This window comes from Podarcis gaigeae, assembly GCF_964106915.1.
Source record: "Podarcis gaigeae genome assembly, chromosome: 10".
NCBI lineage: Eukaryota > Metazoa > Chordata > Lepidosauria > Squamata > Lacertidae > Podarcis > Podarcis gaigeae.
In genome coordinates this window covers 43,516,418-43,542,852 of record NC_139686.1, presented here as the reverse complement: position 1 = coordinate 43,542,852, position 26,435 = coordinate 43,516,418, and the positions used below count along the sequence as shown (strand labels likewise).

Genomic DNA, 26,435 nt, shown 5'->3' with positions numbered 1-26,435 from the left:
CAAGTGAAAAGGTTCAGGGCTATACTCCTCTTCTTCATCTGATGACCCAACTCTGCCAGCAGTACCATGTGATGTTTTTAAATTTGAATAGTAAGCTTTTGGTGTGTGTCTGTTTTGAATGTGGACCACAACACATGCGAAGGGAATGTAACCCTCCACACTATCCTGTCCTGCTACAACAGAAGTTCCTGTTGGTAATGGGCCCCTTTTCTGCTACCAATTGCAGGAGGGCATTTCTTTCTGGAACAAGGTATGTGTGATACATTTCGTGGTACATGTAGTTAAGTGCTAAGAATGGGCAGCCAGATACAGCTCTGGTCATAAGGCAGGCAGAAGATAACTGTATTGTTATTAGTGGAAGTCATTCTGGGGCACCTGAATCAAAAGAAGAAGAAGAGGAGGAGGAGGAGTTTGGATTTGATATCCCGCTTTATCACTACCCTAAGGAGTCTCAAAGCGGCTAACAATCTCCTTTCCCTTCCTCCCCCACAACAAACACTCTGTGAGGTGAGTGGGGCTGAGAGACTTCAGAGAAGTGGGACTAGCCCAAGGTCACCCAGCAGCTGCATGTGGAGGAGCGGGGAAGCGAACCCAGTTCACCAGATTACGAGTCCACCGCTTTTAACCACTATACCACACTGGTGATGACAAACCTTGCTTCAAAAGGAAACATCACCTGCTGTCTGGAGGGAGTGGACTCCAAGCTGGGGATCAAGCTGAGGTCCCACAAAAATTCCCAAGAGTAAGGGTTCCTCCTTGCCTTCTGGCAATGGAACTGCTGCCACAAACACCTGGTCAGAGGGTTTATATCTAAACAGAACCCCTATGCTATCCAGGAGGAATATCACCCATAATGTGGCCATGCAGGCTTGATGATAGCTGTAGTAGGGTAGCATTTGACTTTAAAGTATTGATGTGCATGTTAGCCAGGTGCAGCTGTACTCAAAGGTCAGTCACACTGAGTTCAGCAGGGCTTACTTTAAAGTAAGGATGCAAGACATTGCAGTCTTTCAGAAAGCACTGATTTTTGCCATATCAAACCCAACTAAATGTTTTGGGGTTGGACATGTAAAACAATTGCTTGTGAATTGCTGGTTCTGCAACTACTACTAGGATTTTATTTCTTTTAAAAATCATCAATGTTATTATTAATCTTATTTATTAATTAAGATTAATTGATGATGATTATTCATTATCATTCTTTGTAGAAAGGCCAGCCTGGCAGTCTGAGAAACATGATTTCTTTGCACTACCCAACATTAATAGTAATAAATAAATAAATGACAGTGCATAGATGACTGCTCTGTGCATTGGAAAAGCACTGAACACTTTTGAGGATTCAGTAGTGTCTTCTCTGTACAAACATTGTTAACGGAAAGAAAACATTTTAAAAGGAATTGATTTTGTGTGCATTAAGAAATCCTGTCTTTTGCTATATTTGATGCTCATTACATTTCATTGCTACCTTATCAGTATGCGCTATCAGCCAGGTTTCTAAACCAAATAAGTAAGTTTTGAAAAGAAGAAATGCCACATAGCTGCTGCTTTGAAAGTTCCATTGGGCTAGACCAACAGTGAGATTCTGAACAGGGATAATGTCATAGAGATGCCTTAACCTTTCAGGAAGAATTCCATGTTACATAATGAATAATATCAGATGTTTGCAAGCTGAATCTGTCACCTGCAAGACATTTACTGTGATCCAGAGAGGTTGAAGTGTGCGCAGAGATGTGCTTTGATGGTGCGGGAGGATGCAGGAGTTGCAAAGATCATCCTTTGGGAACTGATTTGTAAGCACAAGAAAGGTGCTCTGCAAGGAAATAAATCAGGCCCAGCACGTTGTGTCACCACCAAATAGATGTTTGCCCTCACTGACAACACCAGTAATAATTTGGCAGATGCAAGGACTATTCTGGTCATCCCTCTTCCTAAACTCAAGAAGTGGTCAAAGTGGCTAACTGCCTTTTTGTTTCTTAAGATATCAGGCAGTGTCAACAAGTGCTCTGCAAATTGAGTTATTTGTGTGTCTGTGCAGTTCATGTAGAAGAGCTATTTCATCTTAGGTTGATTTTAACATTATTGTATGTTTCACTTAAATAAAACACTTGAAGACAATTTTAGATCCTTTGCTGTATATGCTGTTCTTCCTAAATTAGCATTCTTGCTTAGTTTCAAATTGCCAGGCATTATTAAGGCTGCAGCCTCATATGCACTGGCAGCCGGGAATTTTGTAAAAAGAAGAAAGCACCCAACTAAACTATGGAAAGCTTTTATGGTTTGAATGTTTTATTTATTTTTGAATGTTTCCCTCTCCGTGTCTCAGTCTCTCTGCCTCCCGGTTGTATCAGGATGAATTTGCTGTTTTTGTACTTACAATATTTGTTATTGGTATTTCCAAAGGCAATTAACAAACTGAACTGAGTTGAACTGTAGCTGTTCAATCATGCAATGCCATCTGTTCAGCAGGGCAGATTCTTGCTTCAGCTATGTGTGCCCAGACCCCTGCCACATATAGGAGATTTTTTAGTCTGGTTTTTGTTTTAACATTTTCTGCATATCAGTGTTTGGCAGTTAACAGACAACAATGGAGATAGAAATGGAAAGAGACGAGGAGCCCCAAAAGAAACAAAATACTTCTACACATACACAAATGAAATGCAACTGAATACAGTATGTGACTCTGTGTGCCTTGAGTCAACTCATTTTTAAAATAAATATAATGATTTATTTTAGTGCATTGTCTCTAAACCTTTTCCCCAACCTCACTAATCAAAACAAATGTAATGGAAGGAGAAAGTTTTCAGCAAAAGAAATATTCATCCTTCACCTAATACATCCAAACTATATCTGGTATTGTATGTAGATAGTTTGGATAATACTTTTGCATTGGGTAGGAATGTCCAACATTGCCAGTGTTCTGAAAAATGGTTGTTGATCACTGCCAAGAACGTGTTCACATTAGACCATAGATAAAAGGTAAAGGTAAAGGTACCCCTGCCCGTACGGGCCAGTCTTGACAGACTCTGGGGTTGTGCGCCCATCTCACTCAAGAGGCCAGGGGCCAGCGCTGTCCGGAGACACTTCTGGGTCACGTCGCCAGCGTGACATCGCTGCTCTGGCGAGCCAGAGCCGCACACGGAAACGCCGTTTACCTTCCCGCTGTTAAGCGGTCCCTATTTATCTACTTGCACCCGGAGGTGCTTTCGAACTGCTAGGTTGGCAGGCGCTGGGACCGAGCAGCGGGAGCGCACCCCGCCGCAGGGATTCGAACCGCCGACCTTTCGATCGGCAAGTCCTAGGCGCTGAGGCTTTAACCCACAGCGCCACCTGCGTCCCAAGACCTTAGATACATACCTCCAATAGCTGTGCTAATTCATGAATTTGAACTTAATTTCCCTGGATTCCTGCCTAAAGACGTTATTAACCAATTATATACAACATTGAAGTTGGGTATATAATTGGAAGTCTCCCAAGCAACTTTCTAAATGACGGTAGATTGATAACATTTGGGAAGCTCTGATTATGTACCAGCTTAATCAGCAAGTGCAACAAACAAGGAATCCCAGTTTTAAAAATTATATTATGACTTCTTAGTTTCCATTTATCTTCTATGATGGAAGATCACATTCTAATCAGATGCACTGTATGTGTGCATGTATGTAGATATTTATTATGAGTAATGTAAGCTGAGCATTTAATGTACAGTATAACCAACCATTGTGCACATTCATCAGCCTCAGGGAGAATGTGCACATAATCCATCCAAAAAGAGGAAATTGTGCACATTTCCTGGTCAATATCCAACAGGCCTAGGTGAATGTGCGTGTGTTGACTTGATTTTGTACATTCTCTGGTCATTATGCGTGATCTCCAACAAGCCTTGGAGAACAATTTGCCTGCTCCCTTGACTTTTGCACTGAGCAGCAGGGTTGTGCATGTAGTCCTGATGCTCTGATGTTCCTCTTCCAAGGTTTAGACTATGCCTATGGTTGGTTCCAAGGTTTAGACTATGCCTATGCTCTTCCAAGGTTTAGACTATGCCTATGCTTGTGTTCTTGACCTGCCAACATCCAGCCCTTGAGCCTCGAAAAGACTGCAGCAATGAGAGAAAGAGTGGGCAAGCCTTTTTTTCCACTGAGAACTGAATAATCTTGGAGGTAATCTGCCAGCAGTGGACAGGGCCAGAAATGGCAGAGGGTGGGACCAGATATTTCCGCCACTCTTTTCTCTAATCGTAAGAGCAGCAAGGGAAGCAATTTCAATCAGGATTGTGGGACAGGGTGGGAAGAAGAAGAAGAGGAGGAGTTTGGATTTGATATCCCGCTTTATCACTACCCTAAGGAGTCTCAAAACGGCTAACATTCTCCTTTCCCTTCCTCCCCCACAACAAACACTCTGTGAGGTGAGTGAGGCTGAAAGACTTCAAAGAAGTGTGACTAGCCCAAGGTCACCTAGCAGCTACTTGTGGAGGAGCAGAGATGCGAACCTGGTTCACCAGATTATGAGTCTACCACTCTTAGCCACTACACCACACTGGCTTCCTATCCCCCTTGTGCTGCTCAGTTGCCTGGGAAAGGTTGAGAGTGGTGAAAAGGAGGCTGGACTGCATAAAAAGCATTAATATTTATCTGGAGCCCCAGCTCATCTTTCAGCTGCTCAGCTGATCAGTGGGGGAATGTGTAATGGGCCATGTAAGATTAGGCAGAGATCCAGGAACAGCCTGGTGGGGGCAGATTGCATTTTTCCTAAAACTTGTTGGAAATTGTGCATAATGACTGGGAAACATGCACCCCTCTGCATGGACACATTATGTGTATATCCCCCATGAATCCTGGTGAATGTGCATAATGATTGGTTGTTATGGCCACTAACCGCTCAACTTACAATACCCCTAACACACACATTTATTTATTGACTGACTCTGATTGGACTATGTAATTTGTACACCCCAGTTCTCTTAACAGTTAGTTAGCTTGTCCTTAGGATGTTTTACACTAATTGTCCGACAAGGTTACCCCATGACTGTAATCAGCCACCTTCCCTTTTTCCTTATTGTATTAATTGCTGTTCCTTTTTGCTGCCTAAATTTTTAACTACGGTATATCTCTGTTTTTTTATGTAAAAAGGAACCTGTATTCTATTTCCTTTCTTTTTCACAGAGAAATGTGTTTCTCTAGAAATAAAGGTCCAAATTCTTGAAATACAGAAGACATTAGGATTTCTCATTAATGCCTGCCACATTTTTAATTATGGCAATCCATATATGCTCCTAAGAGTATTGAGGTTATGGCTGGGCAAGTTAGAATGATAATAATAAAGATACAGCGACATAACTCATAGGAATCCACTTGTGTATTTGGAGAATGTGGCTTGAAGCTTACAGCTGGCAATGCACTGCTAGTTGAAATATTGTGACCGAGAAGAACCTGTTCACAAATCGAATGTAGAAAAAGGACTTACTGATTTAAGACAGTTATTTCATTTCTGTAATTGTTATTAAATAATCAATGTATTCTGTTTCTCAAACACCTTCCTTATTACAGGACTGCAGGGTGTGCATATCTGACTGTACCAGTAATGGAAAAAGCAATATTGCATCTGTTGCAAGAAAAGGGAGAGAGAGAGAGAAGTCTTTCTCTCTTTGGAGCTTGGTGGCCCTTTGGAAATGTACCTTTCCAAAGAGTTGCTGCAGCTTAGGTGTTTTGGGGAATCAGGTAGAATAGAGCTCACATGAGAACCAAATTTTGATTGGTTCAGAATGAGGTTAATTGTTAAACTGGTTTTGAGGAAACACCTTGGATTTCCCCCCTTGCTACTCTGATGCATGTCAGGAGTAGGGCTTGGCCTAAGTCTGGGTCTCTTGAGCTGGTATTTTGTAACCTGACATGTAAAAGTGATCTTAAAAACTTAATTATAAAAGGGTTTTTTTGCATTATAAACATGTGGGATTATCTCTCTTTTTGAACCCATAACAATTTCATATGAGTTCAGCAGCACCAAACGTGAGTACACAAAGTGAAACTGTGGCCTCTAAATGCAAACCACACAGCCATTAAGCAGGCTGTGATGGAACACAATAGTGCACATGAAATGTTATCTTCTGACTTAATCAGTTAGATATTGTGTTCCCTTAATTATCTGACTATTTATATCAATCCATTCACTAATTAACTCTTGTTGCTTGTCCATTTATATTGGTTAGGACTTGAACCTTCCACTTACCTGGTTGGGGACACTAAATAGTTGTACAGTGGTACCTTGGTTTGCAGCTGTTTTGGATTACAACCGCGTCAAACCCGGAAGTGTGTGTCCCTTTTTTTGGATTACAACCAGGTTTTTTTTGGAGGCCCCACTGAAAAAAGCGCGCCTTGGGTTACAACCTGTTTTGGTTTACAACCGGATCTCTGGAACAGATTCTGGTTATAAACCAAAGTATCACTGTATTTTTCTTTTAAATTGCATCCTGGCATTAATCTCGAAGGCATGGCTGCAGATTGTTCACTGCCTCTTTCAAAGTTCAGTCTAATAGTCTGCAGCCTGGGTGTGCCTCCTGAGACGCAGTGTTTTCCTAGATTATAAGGAAGTGTTAAGAAAGTGACTAATGAAGCTGTTAGAGGTCCTGCCAAACAGTGAAGAATATGAAAGTAAGCGGGGGAATAGCTTCAGTCTTTCCCCATCAGTTTAGGAATGGAAAAGTCTGTTAAGGTGGGCATGATATGTTGTTCTTCAAAGGAAAGCAGCATACTGTATTGTGGTGGGAGCTGGAGTGATGTTTTTGGATAGGTGAAGTCCTTTGTATTAGCCACTTGCATAAAAAGTAATGCATGCAACCATAACATTTGAAAATTCTGCAAATAGGAATCTGACTGCTTTTTAAATCATAGTTTATTGTATTCCTTGCCATCATGAAATCACAGAATATTCTTGATTCTTCCTTGATGAAGTTTTCTGCAGCATAGGTTTTTGAGATTCTGTCTAAATGAATCTATGTTTGACATTTGTCAGCCTTTTCCTCCAGGAAAAGGAGCCAGGCTCATCTGCAAACTTGCAATGTAAATGCAATGTTAGCTCTGTCTTCACACTTCCATTTGTAGAAGATTTCCACCTTCCCCATTCATTGTAGGCAATGAAGAAACTTACAGCAAAGCTGTTCTGTGGATTGAACCTTAAAAACCTTTGCAGCATCAGCAGCCATTGGTTTGGTTCTCTTCCCTCTTTCACACTTTTTGGAAGGTTATAACAGTGTTGTCCATGTTCCTAGACTAGGACTGCATAACCATTGACTTGCCTCCCATCTCACAGGAAACTGCTTCTAATATATTATTTTTAAAGTACACATTGGTATTCAATGAAGCTTTACTCAGAGCAGATACATTAGACACATACTAATGACACATCCTTCTTTGGAGGTCTTTAAGCAGAGGCTTGACAACCATATGTCAGGAGTGCTCTTATGGTGTTTCCTGCTTGGCAGGGGGTTGGACTCGATGGCCCTTGTGGCCTCTTCCAACTCTATGATTCTATGATTCTATGATTCTACTAATTTCAGTAGGTCTGTTCTGAATAAAATTTAGTTGAATACCACCCGGGCTATTCTGTGTCCTGTACCCCTGTTACCCACAGAGGTATAATTACAGCAGAAAGATAAGTAGTAAATAAATAAATGGTCATGGTAAGTAAGGTAAAATGCTGAGTGGTCGAGAAGGAAACCGAAACAAGCATCCGTGCTTTGGGTGGACCTAAGAAGAGTTTGGATTTGATATCCCGCTTTATCACTACCCGAAGGAGTCTCAAAGCGGCTAACATTCTCCTTTCCCTTCCTCCCCCACAACAAACACTCTGTGAGGTGAGTGGGGCTGAGAGAATTCAAAGAAGTGTGACTGGCCCAAGGTCACCCAGCAGCTGCATGTGGAGGAGCGGAGACGCGAACCCGGTTCCCCAGATTACAAGTCTATCACTCTTAACCACTACACCACACTGGCTCTCAACAATTGTCATGTGTAAAAGCTTTTAAAAATGTTCAAGAGTTAGTGTGGGCAAGCAAAAGCTACTGGCTGGGATGCACAATAGCATGAAAATTGGGTGACTCGTCCTATATGGATGTATTCTCCAAGGTTTTAGCCCAACAGTGAACGTGTCATTTCTGCATTTCTGCTTGTAATGCAGGGACTCATTTCTCCTGGGCCATGTTTACATGTAATACAGCTGAAACAACAAAAGCATTATGTCCACAAGAATGCAGGAAGAAGAATGATCATAGCTAGTCAGAAGGAAGCGATCATAATGCCTTTCTAAAAATCTATTATACAACTGCACTTGGAATATATACAGTTCTTCCCCTCAAAAAATATACTGTAGAGTTGGAAAAGGTGCTGATAAGGATAATCAAAATGATCGGGGTGTTGGTGCAATTCCCCATAATAAGGAATGGGTACAAACTTTTAAGGCTTATTTGGTTTAGACAAAGGCAAATAAGAGGGACATTTGTTGGCACATGTCTATCTCAAGAGACAATGGAGTGTGGCTCTGGGGGTGAAGTCAAACCATTGGAGAATCATAGTGCCTGCTGTTGCTGCAGAGACCAGTAACTCATAATTGCTGCCTCTCATGTTGTTTTTGCTGCATTAGCCATATCAAAGTGACCTCTCTGGGGCTAAGGAGTAAACCCTACACCAGGGGTCAGCAACCTTTTTCAGCCGTGGGCAGGTCCATCGGCCCTCAGACCATGTGGTGGGCCAGATTATATTTGGAAAAAAAAATTGAACGAATTCCTATGCCCCACAAGTAACCCAGAGCTGCATTTTAAATAAAAGAACACATTCTACTCATGTAAAAACACGCTGATTCCCAGACAGTCCACGGGCCGGATTGAGAAGGCGATTGGGCCGCATCTAGCCCATGGGCCTTAGGTTGCCTACCCCTGCCCTACGCTAATCTTGTCATCTCGACAGCCCAGGACCTCCATGCACACTGCCGAGGCTTGAGACCCAGGGCGGTCACTTCAGTGCTGCTATTGCAGCTGTTTGACTTCACCCCCAGAGGTGCTCTCCATTCTCTCTCAAGAAGGCAGATGGATGCCAGCGGTATTGAAGGAATTGTGCCTCTGAATATCCATTGCTGGAGAAAACAAGTGCAATCATGTCCTAATTGTGGGCTTCCTGAAGGCACCTGATTGGTCTGTTCGGAAAATGGGGGTGCTGGAGTAATTGGGCTTTTGGTCCAATATTATAATCTCATTGATTATAATAGAAAATACATTGCATGAAAATGAATTAAAATTGAATATAAATCTGTTAAGCATATCATGAAGAACTCCCCCTCCCCATATAAGAAATATATCTCAGGTATTGAAGGTTTTCCTATGGGAAGTGTAGTTTGAATGATAAAATGTGCTGCAGGTGATTTTCACAGTCATAAACATCTAAGTATTTCCTATATGGTAAGTTGCCTGATTAATAGCCCTCGAGTTAAACAGGAAGCATACAACATTTTTCAATTTTGGCTGAACCCATTCAAAATTGCCTATGTGGGTATGTGCTCTGTTGATTACGGTCCATACGTTTTAAAGCCTCGCTCATAATACTTGTCAGTGTATGCATATACTGGAACTTGGATCGTGCAGCTTTCCCCCCTTTTGAGCCGTGGAAAGCTTCTGTTTTGCCAGTTTGGATGTGTGTGTAATCTGCCACTTCTTATCTGCATCTCTGTTGGCTGCTGGTTAGTCAGCTAATCACTTTGATCTCTAGCTGAGGCCTTGATCTTTTTCAGAAGGGAGTCCTGAGATATGAATAGTACTCTAATTGATTCAGTACTTCCATTTCCCCTTCTTATTTATAATCTTTAGAGCTTTAATTTGCCTTTGTAAAGTTTCTTTTTAAAATTCTCCTTACATTTTGACAAGCAAGCCACTGGGCCGGGGGGCAAGAAATGGGCTGGAATCCTTTCTCTCGGGGTGAAGTGATTTTTCTCCCAGTCATCTGAGATTTCCTTAGCCAAGCAGAAGCTTCTGGGGGTGGGCACAAAGCACCTTTGCTCCCATCATAAAGTTCTCCATCTAATTGTGTAGTTTTAAAGAATTTTGATCACTTCCAATTGCAGGGTTTAAGGGAAACCCCCTCCCCTCATGAAATCTGTTTACTTTGTGGTGTTCCCTGCCGCACCTTTGATTGAATGGATTTTTTTGGGTAGTAGCTTATGTGAAAAGTGTGGGTTTCTTTTGTTCTTGTTGTTTCCCTATTTCATGGTTAATGGATTTTGCTTTTTCAGGCCAAATTGTGTGTCTTTTCCCTCAGACTTGCTTCTAGCCTCAAGAAACCAGCCCCCTCTAGTTCCATTAATATTCTTGCTGTTCTCACTGAGGTAACCCTGTTTTGTTTTCACAATCAGAGCGGAGAATTTCTCATGCACGTATTTCCCCCAAGGGCTGATTTGCTTATTATTGTGGGCCTGATCGTGCTGTAGTGCTGAGCCTTTTCAGTATTAACATTTGAAGGTGTACTTCGTGCCTTGTGGCAAGTATTCGGTATTTTGCAGTATTAGACCTTCTACCTAAGTAATCAGGACCTACTACTGGGGCAGTTTTATTGTGTGTGTGTGAGAGAGAGAGAGAATGATAGAGATTAGGGTGGTGTGCATGTGCATAAAGGGAAACTTAAGCAGCATTTTGTTCTGCTTATTTCTGTCGTTTAAAATTATTAGTGACCTATGTGTGTTGTGTTCTGTTTGGCTTTTTTTGGTCCAGTACAACTGTTCTAGTTTGGGGTAAAGATTGAGGCAGTTAAAAAAACAACAACATAAAAACAAAACTGTATATGTGACTGATAATGTATGCTTAATATAATACAAACAAAATCTCACAAATTCTCAACAGAGCTCAGGCATTATGTCTGTCACATTTTGCCCTGGTGCCATGTGTTCATCATATATATAAATTACATGTGAACAATATACATGAATCAAAATATGTAACAGTCATTATTAAAATAAAGTAGGCTAAATGGCAATGGAAGTTCACAGACAACAGAAATAAATTTAGTGAATTAACTTAAAATTTTTGCCTACACTCACAGCTGCTCTCCAAAATATTGCAGATGGGGTCTCTCCGATCCCTACCTAGATATGCTGGGGTATGACTTGGGACCTTCTCAAGTGTACTTGCGGGAAAACATGGTCTCTGACACAGCAATTGACAGTGTCTAGACTCTGCCTGTCTTGGTAGAGCTGGGTGTCCTCCCTCTCTTGATAAGCTGAAGAATGTCATCAGCTCTCAGGCGTGTGGTAAAGCCCCTGGACAGGATGGAATCTCAACAAAAGTGCTAAAAGCCAGCTTCAATTCCTCCTTCATGACACACCTCCATGGCCTCCTCTTGTAGTGTTGGGAACAAGGATCCATACCACAAGACACACATGACTCCAGCATTGTCACCTTCTACCAGAACAAAGGTAACTGCCATGACTGCAACAACTACTGTGGAATCTCCCTGCTGAGTTCTGTGGGGAAAGCCTTTCCCCATGTAGTTCTCAACAGATTACAGTTGCTTGCTGACAGGGTCTATCCTGAGTCACAGTGCGTCTTTAGAGCACAGTGGTCAAGAGTTGAAAAGATTTTCTCAGTGCTTCAGCTGCAGGAGAAATGCAAAGAGCAGAGACACTCCGTGTACATTGCCTTCATAGATCTGATGAAGACCTTTGAACTGGTCAGCCAAAAAGAACTCTTCATACTGTTCAACAAGATAGGATGCCTACCTAAACTTCACAAGATAATCATGTACTTCCACAAGAACATGTGTGGCACCGTCCAATATGATGGCTCATCCTCGGACGCGTTCCATATAAAGAGCGGTGTGAAATAGGGCTGTGTTCTTGCCCCAACTCTCTTTGGCATATTCTTCTCCCTGTTATTCTCCTATGCTTTCAGCTTTCATTGAAGGAGCGATGGGGCATGACATGCCAAGACAAAAGTTTGATGGGTCCTTATTGAAGAGAGGTTGTTTGCAGATGATGCAGCCTTGACATGACACTCTGAGGAATCTTTACAGAGACTCATCTATCATTTTGCCCAAGCCTGCAGGGAGTTCAGCCTTACCACCAGCCTGTCGAAGTCCAAAATCCTGGGTCAGAATGTCACCAGCACTCCACACATCAGCATTGTAGACAATATGCTTGAGGTGGTAGACAATTTTGTCTACCTGGATTCCACCATAACCAGCAGCCTCTCCATTGACACTGAGCAGGACAAGCGCCTGGAGACAGACAGTCAGGTTGTGTATCCACAGCAGTGACCACAGGAGGAATGAACACTGGGAGGAGAGCAGAGAGAATAAATGCCATGGTGCACTTCCAACAGCACAACTGGATGCCGTCATCTGCCCTAGCTACAACAAAACATGTCTCTTCTGCAGCAATCTCTACAGCCACAGCAGGTGCTGTAATTCTCTAACGGTTTGACATCACCTCCAAAGGTGCCCTCCTCCATTGTCTCATGAGACAGATGGATGCTAACAACCATATTCTTATATGCTCAGCCTATCAATTCCCAGGTTACTCTAGTAAACCAAGCATTGCATCTGAAATGAGGTTGTCAGATCGGTAAGAGTTTGTATGTTGGAGTGGTGAGCAATACAATACTGCTCTCTTTAAAAATGAAAAGCTTATTCAAGGTTAGTGTGCAGATAAGTTTCTAACTTGTAAATAAATGTGAGTGTGTGTGTGTGTGTGTGTGAGAGAGAGAGAGAGAGAGAGAGAGAGAGAGAGAGAGAGAAATGTTGGGTTGAAAGACTGGTTTATAAAACCATCAATACAGACAACTGAATGTGCCAACAGGAAGGATTAAGAAATGCTGCATTTTCAACATCACATCCATTATTTATCGGGAGAGAAATTGTAGGGACAATTAAATGAATTATGCTTATCTCAAGGAAATTACAAAGAATACACAGAAGGCCAGCTTGATGGCAGTCTCGCAAACAATGCACTTAAGGCTAGCTTACTTAAAGTTTAAAGCATTTAACTAGCAAGAGAGTTTAGCAGTACCCATCTAGAACTTTTAACCATTCTGTGGCTTGCTATATTGTCATCAAAACAAGTTCACAGCAAGGTCATTGAAGAGAAACATGAGGCTTGAACCTTTTAAATTCAGTCCAGATCCTCTCTGGTACAATCAGTGTAGCTTGATTGATTCTGGTGAGAGCATACAGCATTTCCCCCCCTGCACACTTTTATCTAGAAGATTATGCTTTCCTTCATGCTGCTCTCAAGAGCTGGATACGGTGCCGCAGAACTAAAGACAAGGCATTCTCAAGGAATCTAAAAACTTCTAATTGGTTTAAATGTACTTGGACTCCGGGATTCTAGAGGGGTTTTGAGACCATACACTCCTTTCAGCATCATATACCCACAGGAAGGAGTTTCCTCTGTGTGTTTGATCCATAGTAATTGACTATGAATGACATTTGTAGTAAGATTTAGGATCCTGAAAAAATCCAAACAAATAGTCAAAGAACCATGCTGGTATGTTCATCTTACGTGTATACCTCAGAAGGCTTTGATCAAAATGTTTCATAGTTCCTTTTTCAGTAACCCGTTTCTTTCAAGGTTTTGTTGTGTGGTTCCCACACCACTACAGCAATGGGATGGCTGCTTCATGTGGGATTCTTATTGCTTATTGGAAATACCGTTTTTTTGTTTTTTGATAGCCAATAATGATGCAGTGCTCCGTTCTGTCACCATCTGCTGCTGTTCATGAGAAGACAGCATATAGCTCTGTATGACACCATGGCAGTAGACCAGTTCTAATTTAAAACCAACCAGAGTGTGGGAAGCTGGAACAGGGAAAATAATCCAACAATATAATTCACATTTAAACTGACAATTGTCAAAGGGCTGCATGTATCTTTCTGCATAAACATTTATTTGGTTGTTGACCACCTGCAAAATGGCAACTTCATACAGTGTAAATATAAACCATTTCATTGAATTTTCATCCCCCTAGACTAGAAAACTATCTTTCATTTCCATTCTTAAAAGCATAATGTAGCATACAGTATAAAAATATACAAAATTCCACATAGACTATAGTAGCCTGCAGGGGGAAAAAAGACAGGATATAACGAGTTGCATAAAATCATAAAAGCATTAGACTCAAACATATCACTAAAGGTTTCTCTCTGAAATAAACTGCCTTTCACCGTCTCTCCTTAAAGATAAAAAAAGAGCTGGATTTCATGGGCTTCTTGAGTAGACAATTTTAAAGAACTGGGGTAACTAGCAAGAGATTGTGGTGCTTGCCTCACATATCGTCTCTAATGGGAGAAAACTCTTAACTTATTTTGCTGATTTTAGGACACCGGGGGTGAGGGCCATAAAGGTTGTTGACTTTATATTTATTTTGAAAATGTATAAAACGTTTCACAGCTTCAGGCCATTGAAGGTGGTGTGCAAGATAAAAAAAAATTAGATAAAGTAACGAAGCATAGTAATCAATTAAATTTTACTCAGAGTATGCCCATTGAAACGAATGAACATGACTAAGCTAGATTCTTTTCAGTGGTTCTACTATGCGCAAAAGCTGAATTAGTTCCTCCCCTCCTCAAGTTTTAAGAAACAATAAAACCAGAGGGGAGTTTTTCAGTTGAACTCTCCGGGGTTCCCCAGCACCTCTTAGGTGGGTGCCATTGCCATTTTAAAAGAATGAGGGAGGTGTTCATGGTGAGTTTTGGTTCCTCTTTTCTTTTTTTAAAAAATAGAAAAATAGCCTTGAATAAAACCACCTGTAAAACTATACGCACTAAAACCATGTTTCCAAAGTACAATTTCAGTTCCACAAATGATTGGGTCACACCTCAGGGAAAGCCTTCTGAAACAACAGTGCTTTCAGTAGGTGCCTAAACGCCATCACGTTAGATGCATATCATAATTTCAGCTAGTAATTTGATTCCAGAAGTCTTCTGGGGCATGTGGTTCTCTGCAATGCCTCGTTTGAGGAGCACTGTTGCCAGGCAAGGATATATGGGCAAGACACTTGGCAGAGGACAAGTATGTCTTGCTTGGACGACTGCAATGCGCTCTGCATGAGACTACCTTTGAAGGTGACCCAGAAACTGCAACTAATCCAGAATGCAGCAGCTAGATTGGTGACTGGGAGTGGCCACCGAGACCACATAACACTGGTCCTGAAAGACATACATTTGCTCCCAGTATGTTTCTGGGCACAATTCAAAGTGTTGTTCCTGACCTTTAAAGCCCTAAACGGCCTCTGTTCAGTATACCTGAAGGAGCATCTCCACTCTCATCGTTCAACGTGGACACTGAGGTCCAGCGCTGAGGGCCTTCTGATGGTTCCCTCACTGCGAGAAGTGAAGTTACAGGGAACCAGGCAGAGGGCCTTCTCGGTAGTGGCACCCACCCTGTGGAATGCCCTCCCATCAGATGTCAAAGAAATAAACAACTATCTGACTTTTAGAAGACATCTGAAGGCAGCCCTGTTTAGGGAAGCTTTTAATATTTGATGAATTATTGTATTTTAATATTTTGCTGGAAGCTGCCCAGAGTGGCTGGGGAAACCAGTTATCAGTGTTATACATATTCAGAATCACAGCCTCTTTTTAAACAGACTAGCATCTCCTCCCTATCCTGCCCACATTGTGACCCCTGCTGCCTAGTGATACAATTTGTGAAACCATTGTATGCATCCCATGATTATACATTCATTTGTTCTTTTCAAAAAATGAAGTTTGAAGTAAGCTAGAGAAGCACATTACTGAACTTTAAATGATAATGTGTCCTTTTGTGATGAATGATTTTCTCTGCTTTCCTCATATTTAGTAGTTAAACTAAATGTTGATGGAAACTGCAAAAACGGAAGATTATGACAAAAATATATACATGTAATTCACAATAATTCCAATTTAAAAACTAATTAAAACTTGTTAATGAGGTACTTTATTATCTGTACGCATACTGCAAAATCGCCTCGTTAGTGCAGCATTGACAAAATTCATTTGAGAGCAGCCATATTGCTTTATCATATCTATATACCGGTAGTCTTCATTTCAAAGGTTTTACCAGTTTGCTCACCCATTTTTCTTTGATGTTGCAATACAAGGGGCATATCCAGGAATAATGCATTTCCCCTTGATAAGCCTTTGTTTTGTTATCTTTCAGATGGCTGATTTCATCTTTGAAAATCTTAATCTTTCAATACCATCCCTCTGGGTATGACCACTTTGCAAGGTTCTCTTGAATATATAGTTTAAAAATGGGAACATATGAGAATTCCTGAAATTGATGTCCATTTGTATGGTTGTTTCTTTTAACTTTGTTTTTATCTGACTTCAGAAGGATTCAACCAAAGTAACCATGGCCATTTTTCTGAAAACATTGCAAGTGTCTCTTAGCAAACAGCTGATTTATCATTGACATTTTGTATCCCTATAATATACTAAATACATTTTTGTTACAAAGCACCATAGAATTGTAGATTTAGAAGGCACCTCAAGGATCATCTAACTCCCTGCAATGTAATTCAGGAATTACAGCCAAAGGGTCCCTGACAGACGGTCATCAAATCTCTGCTTAAATATCTGCAGTGAAAGAGAGTCTACTGCCTTCCAAACTAGTTCATTCCACTGTCAAAACAGTTTTTACGGCCAGAAAGTTCTTCCTCATGTTTAGTCAGAATCTCTTTTCTTGTAATTTGAATCCACTGATTTGGGTCCCATACTCTGGAGCACCAGATAACTAGCTTGCTCCATCTTCAAATATTTGAAGATGGCTATTGTATCAGCAGCCAGTCTCTTCTCCAGACTAAACATACCCAACTTCATCATTATAACCTTGGCCACCCTCCTCTGCACATTTTTCAGCTTTTCAATATTTTTCTTAAACTGTGGTGCCCAGAACTGGAGACATAGTTTCTCCACACGTCGTATGACCAGGATAGAATAGAGTGGCACTCTTACTTCAATTGATGTGAATGCCATACTTCTGTTTATGCAGCCTAGAATTTCTTTGCTGCCACATCACACTGTTGACTCTTGATAAGCTTGTGGTCTGCTAAGACCCCTAGATTCTTTTCACATATATGCACTACTGGCAATCCAGGTGTTCCCCTTCTTAGACTTGCTTATGCAAGTCCCAAACTAGGGAGCCTGTTAACCAAAAGGTAACATTTTGATGGTATTGATATGGTCACACTTGCCATGTCTTCACTTTTGACCCAGACACTTCTCGTGCACAAATTCCCATGCAATGAATGGTGTTTGTACAAGTCTACATATTTTCCTTTTCATTTCAGTTGTCCTTACTCAGTAGAAAGTTTTGGTAAATGGTGCTCAACATGAGTTACTTTTTGATAATGTGTGAGTAACAGCTGACATCCACAAGGCACCTTTGTTAGTGGGGCTGTCTGGATTATTCTGACTCCAGCAATTTAGCTCACTCATCTTGTACTGATGTCTGCTTGCTTCAGTGACAGCTTGCATGCATTATTCTGTATTATGGCAAGTTTGTTTATACTGTTTAAAGCTGAACATATACTGTGTGAAGATTGTTTTCCTTGACTTAGATCCAACTGTGCAAAAAACATTCAAAACTATCATGGGTCTAATCTTGCAGAAATGAAACTAATATAGTATTAAGCTCTTAGTTTAAATATCAAACAGCCTTCAGGGATATAATAAATAATTGCATATTTTTGTCAGTCAAATCTGTTTCACCACAAAATAGAGTAAACATTGTTTTTCTTGAATTCTGAAATATCTGCCGACAAGTTCATGGTATTGATCTTCTCTATTTCTTTTTGAGTTATCCTGTGGTTTATTATTGAGCATTGCCTTTGTCTGGGTTTTCTGGCTACCTATCTAGCAATGTTTAATTCAACTAAATTGCAGGGTGTTTGTCATTTATCCACTCCTGTTCACCCCCCCCCCCCATTTATTCACAGTTACTTTGCTCTACATTTACACAAGCAGTTTTTTGAGGATAACTGGGCTGCCCTGTAGGTGTTTGTTTTCCATCCTTTTCACATATGAAGTTTTAATGTGATAAAGTCATCACAATATGACTTTTACCTTGCATGTTTCATATGGTGAATATTTCTTGTCAATGTTCTCCCTGTAGTGACACCTAGTATTTGCCATATTTAGCAACGTGTTAGTTCTCAGGCTTTTACTCATACATGATAAATACTAGCTGTCATCTTGTAAGACCACATTCACAAGAAATACTCTCTTCATGAACAGAACATTTAAAATTCTCTTGTGATGACTTTGCTACATAAAAAGCAATGCATGAATCAGCCGTTGGATTTCTCTCTCTCTTAAAAACAGCCTGTGAGCGTTGACAAGTTGCAAAAACTTTTTAAAAAGACTACAATAGTATATTTCTTTCAAATTTGTGGGATTTGTGGAATGGGCAAGTAAGAGGGGAAAATATTATTGAACAGCTAGGTCACTGGGAAACTGCAGCACTGAAATAGTGAAATGGACAAAGAAGGTACAAGGATACAGATAGACCAGAACAGAACAGTGGCAATTGTCTAGGGACAAGTTTCTCCATGCAGTGGGGTGGATCTAGAGTCAAGCTCAGCAGAGCTTTGCTTCTACTGGAAGAAGGGGTGTGATCTTCATGGATTCCTTTGCCTCCTGAAAAGTTGCTTCAGTGTTTGGGAGGGACACTCTCTCTCTCTCTCTCTCTCTCTCTCTCTCTCTCTCTCTCTCTCTGTGTGTGTGTGTGTGTATAGGGGAAATGCTAAGTTGATAAGGAACATCTTCAGATTTCCTTAAGCAGGTAGTCTCTGATTGATCTCTGTTCCTTGTCTGAACATAAGGAGCCTTCCCATTTGCAGAGTAGCTAATCTGGACCTACTGCTCAGGGATTATAGTGATTTTCAGTCAAGCATGTTGGCGTCACAAATGAAATATGTGTTAAACTCATGTACTGAACTGTATTCATTACAACACTTACAGAAAAGTGTCTTTACCCCCAAAGACACACTCTTCTTCCATTGTCTCTCGAGACAGACTGATGCCAACAACATGGGGGGTTAATGTTTTCTAAGGAAAGTGGACACGATCATGGAATTCATGTATATAGTGCATTGCTTCAAGTGTTAAAATGTAGAAAAAGGGCTCGCCAGAGAGTAAACCTCAATTGTATTACATGAATCATTAGCTTAATTGTGTTTTCTATTTCACATTTCCTCAGAAAAAGGCAATAATTAGGTCCTCTACTAAGATTCTGCAGTACAAATGTAAAGATGAACCATGACCTGTGTTTTTGTTTTTGTTGGAAAGTACAATTTCATAACTCCCAAGAAAAGCTTTGGGGAAATTATTCTGTTTCCCCACTTCCCATTGTGTCATTTCCACTTACCAAAAGCAATGTGGATTATGATCCTGTCATGACACTTGTCTGCATGTGAATGGATGCAAGTCAGATATTAGTCATGGTGTGGAAGAGGGGGAAACAATGTGCTGCCCACCAGATGGTGTTGGATTGCAGTTTACATAATTCCTGACCATTAAGCCGTGCTGACTAGGGCTGATGGGAGTGGGCATCCAGCATCTGGGAGGCTTCCACATTGGGCATCTTTATAGCAGTCTAAAACTTAAAAGCATAATATGTGAGAGAGCCATCAAGATCCCAAGCATCTGTGTTACTTCTGTAGCTGTGATGCTGATTGTGGTGTTTTAATATTTTGGCACCGAGGCCAGCTGAATTGATTGGAACTGGAGGCAGCCATATTAAATATCATTCCATTGTCTCCCAATGGATGCTGTTGACTTCTTGAAGTTGGAAGAGAACATGCAAGACAGTAGCAAGCACAGGGGGTAGTGTGGCAAGACCACTATTCACCAATAGTTTTTCTCCAGTTTTTTCACACAATTCTGCACATAACTGACCTCTGCTTTAGGGAAGATCTAACTATAACATTAGGGACGCGGGTGGCGCTGTGGGTTAAACCACAGAGCCTAGGACTTGCCGATTGGAAGGTCAGTGGTTCGAATCCCCACGACGGGGTGAGCTCCCGTTGCTCAGTCCCTGCTCCTGCCAACCTAGCAGTTCAATAGGTACCACTCCGGCGGGAAGGTAAATGGCGTTTCCGTGCGCTGCTCTGGTTCGCCAGAAACGGCTTAGTCATGCTGGCCACATGACCCGGAAGCTGTACGTCGGCTCCCTTGGCCAATAAAGCAAGATGAGCGCTGCAACCCCAGAGTCGGCCACAACTGGACCTAATGGTCAGGGGTCCCTTTACCTTTTAACTATTACATTGTATTGTGTTGTAAACCATGGGTGCCACAAGTCACAGCAGGAGAGTCTGTGGGTCTTCCTTTGATGTTTACTCAGGCATGCACATTGTATGGGTTTGCCTCTATAGACTGTAGGCCTATACCCACTTACATGGGTGTAAGCCATTTAAACTCTAGGGGCCTTTTGTAGAGAACTGTGCTTTGAAGAAGAAAGGGCTGCATGCATATGTACTATAGCAGGGATGCCAACAGGTCAGTCGCAATCTACTGGTCAATCCCCAGGAGGTTTTGGTAGATCGTGGTCAATCGCTGGCTCCTCCATCAGCCCCGCCCCCTCACCCCGCCCTCTAGATCACTAGAATGGAAGAAGGAGCTCTCACTGCTAGGTTGTTTCATTAGTGATCTCTTGGTGAGATACTTTTTTCATTTATTCCTTTCCCATGCTCTCTTTCCCACCCAATGAGATTCAGGTCAAAGCTCAACAACTTTTACCTGAACCCCTGAAAAAACAGCTTTCCTTCCTAAAAACAAAAGGGTAGATCACTGCCAGTTTTTAATTGTGTGAGTAGATTGCAGTCTCTTGGAAGTTGGTCTTCCCTGTACTATAGCAAACACTCAAGTGGTAAAACTTCATAATTTTGGATTTGCTTTGTGGTGCGCTCCTTTCAAGACTGATCCCTATTGGTGTAGATTTTTAGGTAGCAGAGTGTTCAACAGACCATTCTGGTCTGTTGTTGCATTTGGCAGTCAACCACATTAATGGTTTGCTTATTGGCCTTGTTTACACAATAACCATGGTTTAAAGGTAAGCATGTAGCATGCTGGGAGAAAAATCACCATTGCCACTATTAAGAGCTAATCCATGGTTTGGCTCAGTGTTAAATCTGATCATGGGCTTAAGGTTTGACTCCCACAAACAAACCATGAGTACTAAAGCAAGAAGAAACCTTGGTTATGGCTCATGGTTTGTTTGGAGAGAGAGAGAGAGAGAGAGAGAGAGAGAGAGAGAGAGAGAGAAACTGAGAAACCATAAGCCTGGGTTCAGACACAACTCTAAGCCAAACCATAACTTAGATCCCAGTAGCACAGCATAAGTGGGAAAGGCACAAAGTGGACATAGCTTTGACCCTGAGTACCAGCATTCCACATGTTCTTCTTTAAACCATGGTAATGCTTAACTGAGGCTTCAAGTGACATGGGAACTGAGCCACTGATTGTCATATAGCCCTGCTTTGGGGTGAATAGCAGCAGTGTTTGAGGTGCATTAGCTTATAGGCTGACAAATTCTATATGCTCTGTGAGGCACTTTGAAAAACTTTGGCTGACAGGAACAGCCTACAGAAGCAATGAAGGCTGCAACCCACACCCTCTAGATGAAGAAATGGCTGTTTCATTTTGGTGATTCATACAGGAAGACAGCTGAAATGTTTTATGCTGAACGCAGCTTCAGCATCTACATTGTGTAAGAAGTATGAACAGCTTTAATATACTTACTGCATTTTGAAAATAGAAATACTGGCCTGGAGCAGTCATGGATGGGCTTCAGGAATACTAATTGTTTGTGTACACGAATAAGCTTATAAATGGTTATTTCTGAGGGCTTATTTTGCTCATCAGTGCCAGTATAAGAAAGGGTGGGTGAATTATTATATTACCTACACAGCCTGCTAATGTGTTCAGGGTTTGATGGAAAGTGCCTTTAACTTGCCATGAACTCCTTTCCTACTGAGCCACCTCTACATTTAAAGTAGGCAAAGAGCCATTACACTAATCCACTGTGCCATCATATCTCTGGAAAACACATGTAGGCAATTGCGTTGAATATTCATATTTGATGCAAGATGTATTAAAATCTGTGTATTTGGCACCATATACAGCTACAGTTTTGGATTGGTGGCACTTTCAGCTTTGTTATTTTTAATTGTGCAAGTTTGTTATTTCAGTAAAGCCATCTATGCTGCTCATATTGGGATTTGGAGGGAGGGGAGGGCAGAGGGAGACAGAGAGACCTAACAGATTTGGACCTTTTCACTTTGTAATCCATGTAAAATGGCAGAAAACATAATGACCAGTCATTTCATTTGTTTTGTTTTCCAATCAGATCCGATTGTATGCAAGACCTGATGCCATCAGAAGAGGATCTGGGGATTATGCTCTAAACATTACTCGGAGACTAGTTGAGTTTTATGAAGACTACTTCAAAGTGCCCTATTCCCTGCCAAAATTAGGTAAGCTTGTTGAGAGGAATTGAAAGATCAGAGTACAGAAGGCTAAAAATAATGGTTTAGATCCTAATATAAGTCAACTTAAGGAAATAAATTTTCCCTATTCCCCACCATAGCCACACCTCTGGCGGGTCAAGAGTCAGGTCTGAACAATGTGGGATGGGATATGCAAGGTTAATTGCCTAAAATTGGGTGGATCTTGGCCTGATTTTGTAGGGTTCTCCCCTTTACACTCTCCCATATTTCTTAGGAGGGTCCCTGATCTTCCAGAGAGTTTTTCTGGGGGCAGAGTTGGATGTAGGAGGGAAGACAGGAAACTTTGCTTTTGTGAACTTCCTTGAGTTTACTTATCTTACTATCCAAGCCAGTGAGTAATACATTCATTTTCTAAAAAGATGAATGAGCTGGGTGGTCTACCTGTAGTCTTGTCTTAAACAACAATCAAATGGTATGGACCAATTAGGAACATTACACTTAGTTGTTCAGAGAAAGAAAGCATTTATAAATGTTTGTTCACATGTTCAGAACAATGGGTCTCCCTTCCATTTGAGCTATGTTTCATTGGCGCCTCTTCTATATAACTTTCCACTCCTTAATCATGATAAATACTTTCCTGTAACTCTGCTTATTGAAGTGAATGACTCTAATCTTACTTTGCACATACCTAAAAGTATATGCGCTCTTCCTTTGTTCTGTTAGTACTCTACTCTCGTACGCTGGAATATTTCAAACTGGGTTATTATATGTACCCTCTTTAGAAACACATGGGACCAAGATCCAGAAAACACATTACTCAGCAGCTCTCTTTTTGATCGCAAGTGTTTTCTGATTTCCAACCACAGGTGTTCCTCCCTGGAATTCAGGTGCTTCTTCATTAAAGCACTAGCCTGCTGAGTAGCATCATTCTTAGCCTTGCAACTAATGGTGTGGCAGGAGATACATTAATTTATACTGTTCCAAGTGGGCACTTTATGCATTTTTAATAAGTCTGAAATTGTATTTCTTTCCCTCCTCTCTTAATTGTTTTGTTGCACGTAGTACTGTGTTAAAGTCAAAGTAGCTAACATGAGATTGGACTAACTCCAGCTTATTGCTTTGCCTTTTCATGCCTGTCTGCAATTTGTCTTGCATAAGTGTTTGTCATGAAAATATGATGCAAGTCGTTGACCTATGGGGTGGCGGAGTCTTTGCAAAATAAGCTTTTGATCTTGAGAAGGTAAAAGGAAAACACAGTATCTTTCTTAATGGGCAAAAAGGAAAGAATTGTTCACTTAAGTAGTCTGAACATGGTAGTAGATAAAGAGTGGGTAATCTTGAAAATGTAATTTTCTATATATCTTTCAGTAAAGTGTGGTCTCTCATTTCAATGTATTTTCTAGACATGATGGATGGTACACAAGCTAACTTACAGACCACATTATATTTAATAGATGGTGCTGTTGGTAGCTGGTGGAAGTGTTATTTTCTCCCATTCTGGTTGCAGTTTTATTCTTTCTAATGGATCAGCTTGGCAGTTAGCTCTGGCCCTTATTTTCTTTATGTTGAGGTGGCATCTGTAGCTGAAAACACCTTTTACTGTTTCTTATATGAGTCTGGTGCACCAGCTCCTACTTCTCTCTAGTCACAGTTCTTTGTGCCCAGATAACATCTAGGTTAGAGTACTGCTGCCTTTGCCAATCTGGTATTGTCCAGATGTTTGGACTGCAACTTCAGTCAAACCCTATCAAGACAGCTGTGCCGGATGGGGCCGATGAGAGTAGTAATCCAAAACACCTAGAGGGCACCATACCTTGGAAACTACATCTGGTTCAGGAAACCTGGAGCTAGATGATTAACTAAGGCTGGTCAATCAGAATAAAAATCATTGGATTCCTTTTTGTTTCTAGGTACAATTCAAAGTTCTGGATTTAACTTTTGAACCCCTATATGACCCTTAGAGCTGGGTATCTGAAGACCTTCTCCAGGATTGTGTAGAGCAGGCATGACCAAAGTTGGCCCTCCAGATGTTTTGGGACTACAGTTCCCATCATCCCTGACCACTGGTCCTGTTAGCTAGGGATGATGGGAGTTGTAGTCCCAGAACATCTGGAGGACCAAGTTTGGCCATGCCCGGTGTAGAGGGATGGGAATTCAACAAATCTGAAGATAGCAATAATGATTTTGTGGGAGTAGCTTGACAGACTGACATCTTTCAGTGATAGTTATGCGCAGTAAACACTTCTTGCTGTAATACTCCTGTTTTGCTGAGTAAATAACATGAGAAGTAGCAATGGGGTTTGTACCCACACTTTCAAAGTTTATTTCCACATTTATTTCAGTAAAGTACTTTACTTTTGTACTGCTGGCACAGTAATTACAGTGAAGATAAAACTACTGCTGTTTCTGTCTGGTTTGTGCCTGGGCGAAGAAAAACAGAGGCCTTCCCATTTTTCCACATAGAAAATGCTGCCTTTGAAATGGATATTTAACCACTCCTGATTCTAAACCATCCACACTGTTTCTTTGCAAGACTCTCTGTAAAGCATTCCTGGCAATAAGTTCCTCTGGCAATAAGTTGATAATAAGCCACTGTTTATTAAGAAATAAGTGGAGAAAGAAGTACTGCTAATTAAGCCCAAATATATCAGTAGTTATATAACAGAGATGGGGAACCTGTGTTCCTGCAGATGCTGTTCGATTCCCAGCTCCCATTAGCCCCAGCCAGCATGGTCCAGTGGTCAGGAATTATAGCTGTCATCCAGCAATATCTGGAGGTGAACAGGTTCCCTACCTCTGGTAAAGCAGTACCCTAATAGTAATGTACAGATTTTGTACTCATGTGGGAAAAACCCCCACTATTGCTATTACTACTACTTCTTCTTCTTCTTCTTCTTCTTCTTCTTCTTCTTCTTCTTCTTCTTCTTCTTCTTCTTCTTCTTCTTCTTCCACCTCTGCCTCTTCCAATACTATACTTCCAGAACCCCTTGACAGTTGGTATGTCCTAGTGACCAGAGTTCTTTAGTCCTGTTAACTTGCTATGAATAACTACCATCAGTATTTATTTGTGTTTGGTATATTTGTTCTGGTTATTTCAGGTTGTTGCAGAGCATCTTGGGATATTTCTACCTGTCATTATGCACTTACTTTAAATTCATTCACCTTGCAAACACTGCACTTGTCAACAGATCCTTTGCGTGTTCTTGGTCTTTTTTGTAGTCCTTGGAGGAATGCAGCTGTAATTTAAACGTTAGCATATTTTGTTTGTTTGCTTCCATAAACTGGACATGTTTAAAGTAGCTGCACATGAAATTTATGTGGCAGTTCACACACCTGCTGTCAGTCAATGTAAGTGTGTAAATTGTGTTCTCCACTTGTCCAATGTATCTGTTAACCAAAACCGTATATGAGAATTCACTAAAATTAATAGCAGACAAATATAACTCTGGAATTCTCCAGTGTGAGGTGTGCCTTGCATTTTTTTTTAAAAAACCACCATTGTTGTTGTCAATGCAGGGTTAAGATAAACAATCTAAAATGGCAACTAGTTATTTCTGTAAATATTTATGTGGAAGAAATTGCCATGATCTTTAGCGAGATAGTTTGTTTGTAATGATAAGCCAGACCTTCTGGCTTATCGTGATTTATTGTGAATGAGCAGCATGTTGCTGGATGCTGCTAGGTCACTCCTGCTTCAGTCTTCCCCTAGTGCGAACGGGATAAACAATCAGCACACCAACATTTAACCACGGCTTAAGGTTGTCTCTTGATTGTGGCTTGTTAAGAAGCAGCAACAAACCGTGTTCTGAAGTACAGACACGTAGAGAAGCCAGACTTCCTGATCTGTTTACTCTGCTTGTGCCTGGGGCTGTGTGAATGCAACCACTGTGTTCAAACATACTGTGTGTGCCTGTTTTAGTGGTGCATAAATAATGTTTCAAAATAAATAAATAATGTTCTGTTAATTGAATCGTGCATACTGAAA

The 26,435-nt window shown here is 41.0% G+C and overlaps 1 protein-coding gene across 2 annotated transcripts in view; it reads left to right on the top strand.

Moving 5' to 3' along the window:
• Nucleotides 1-26,435, top strand: part of TRHDE (thyrotropin releasing hormone degrading enzyme) — a 199,110-nt gene that overhangs the window by 29,147 nt on the left and 143,528 nt on the right. For both annotated transcript variants that reach the window (XM_083699066.1, XM_083699067.1), the window contains exon 3: nucleotides 22,351-22,477. In XM_083699066.1, coding sequence (XP_083555192.1) covers nucleotides 22,351-22,477 — 127 coding nt within the window. The remainder of the gene's footprint in view (nucleotides 1-22,350; nucleotides 22,478-26,435) is intronic.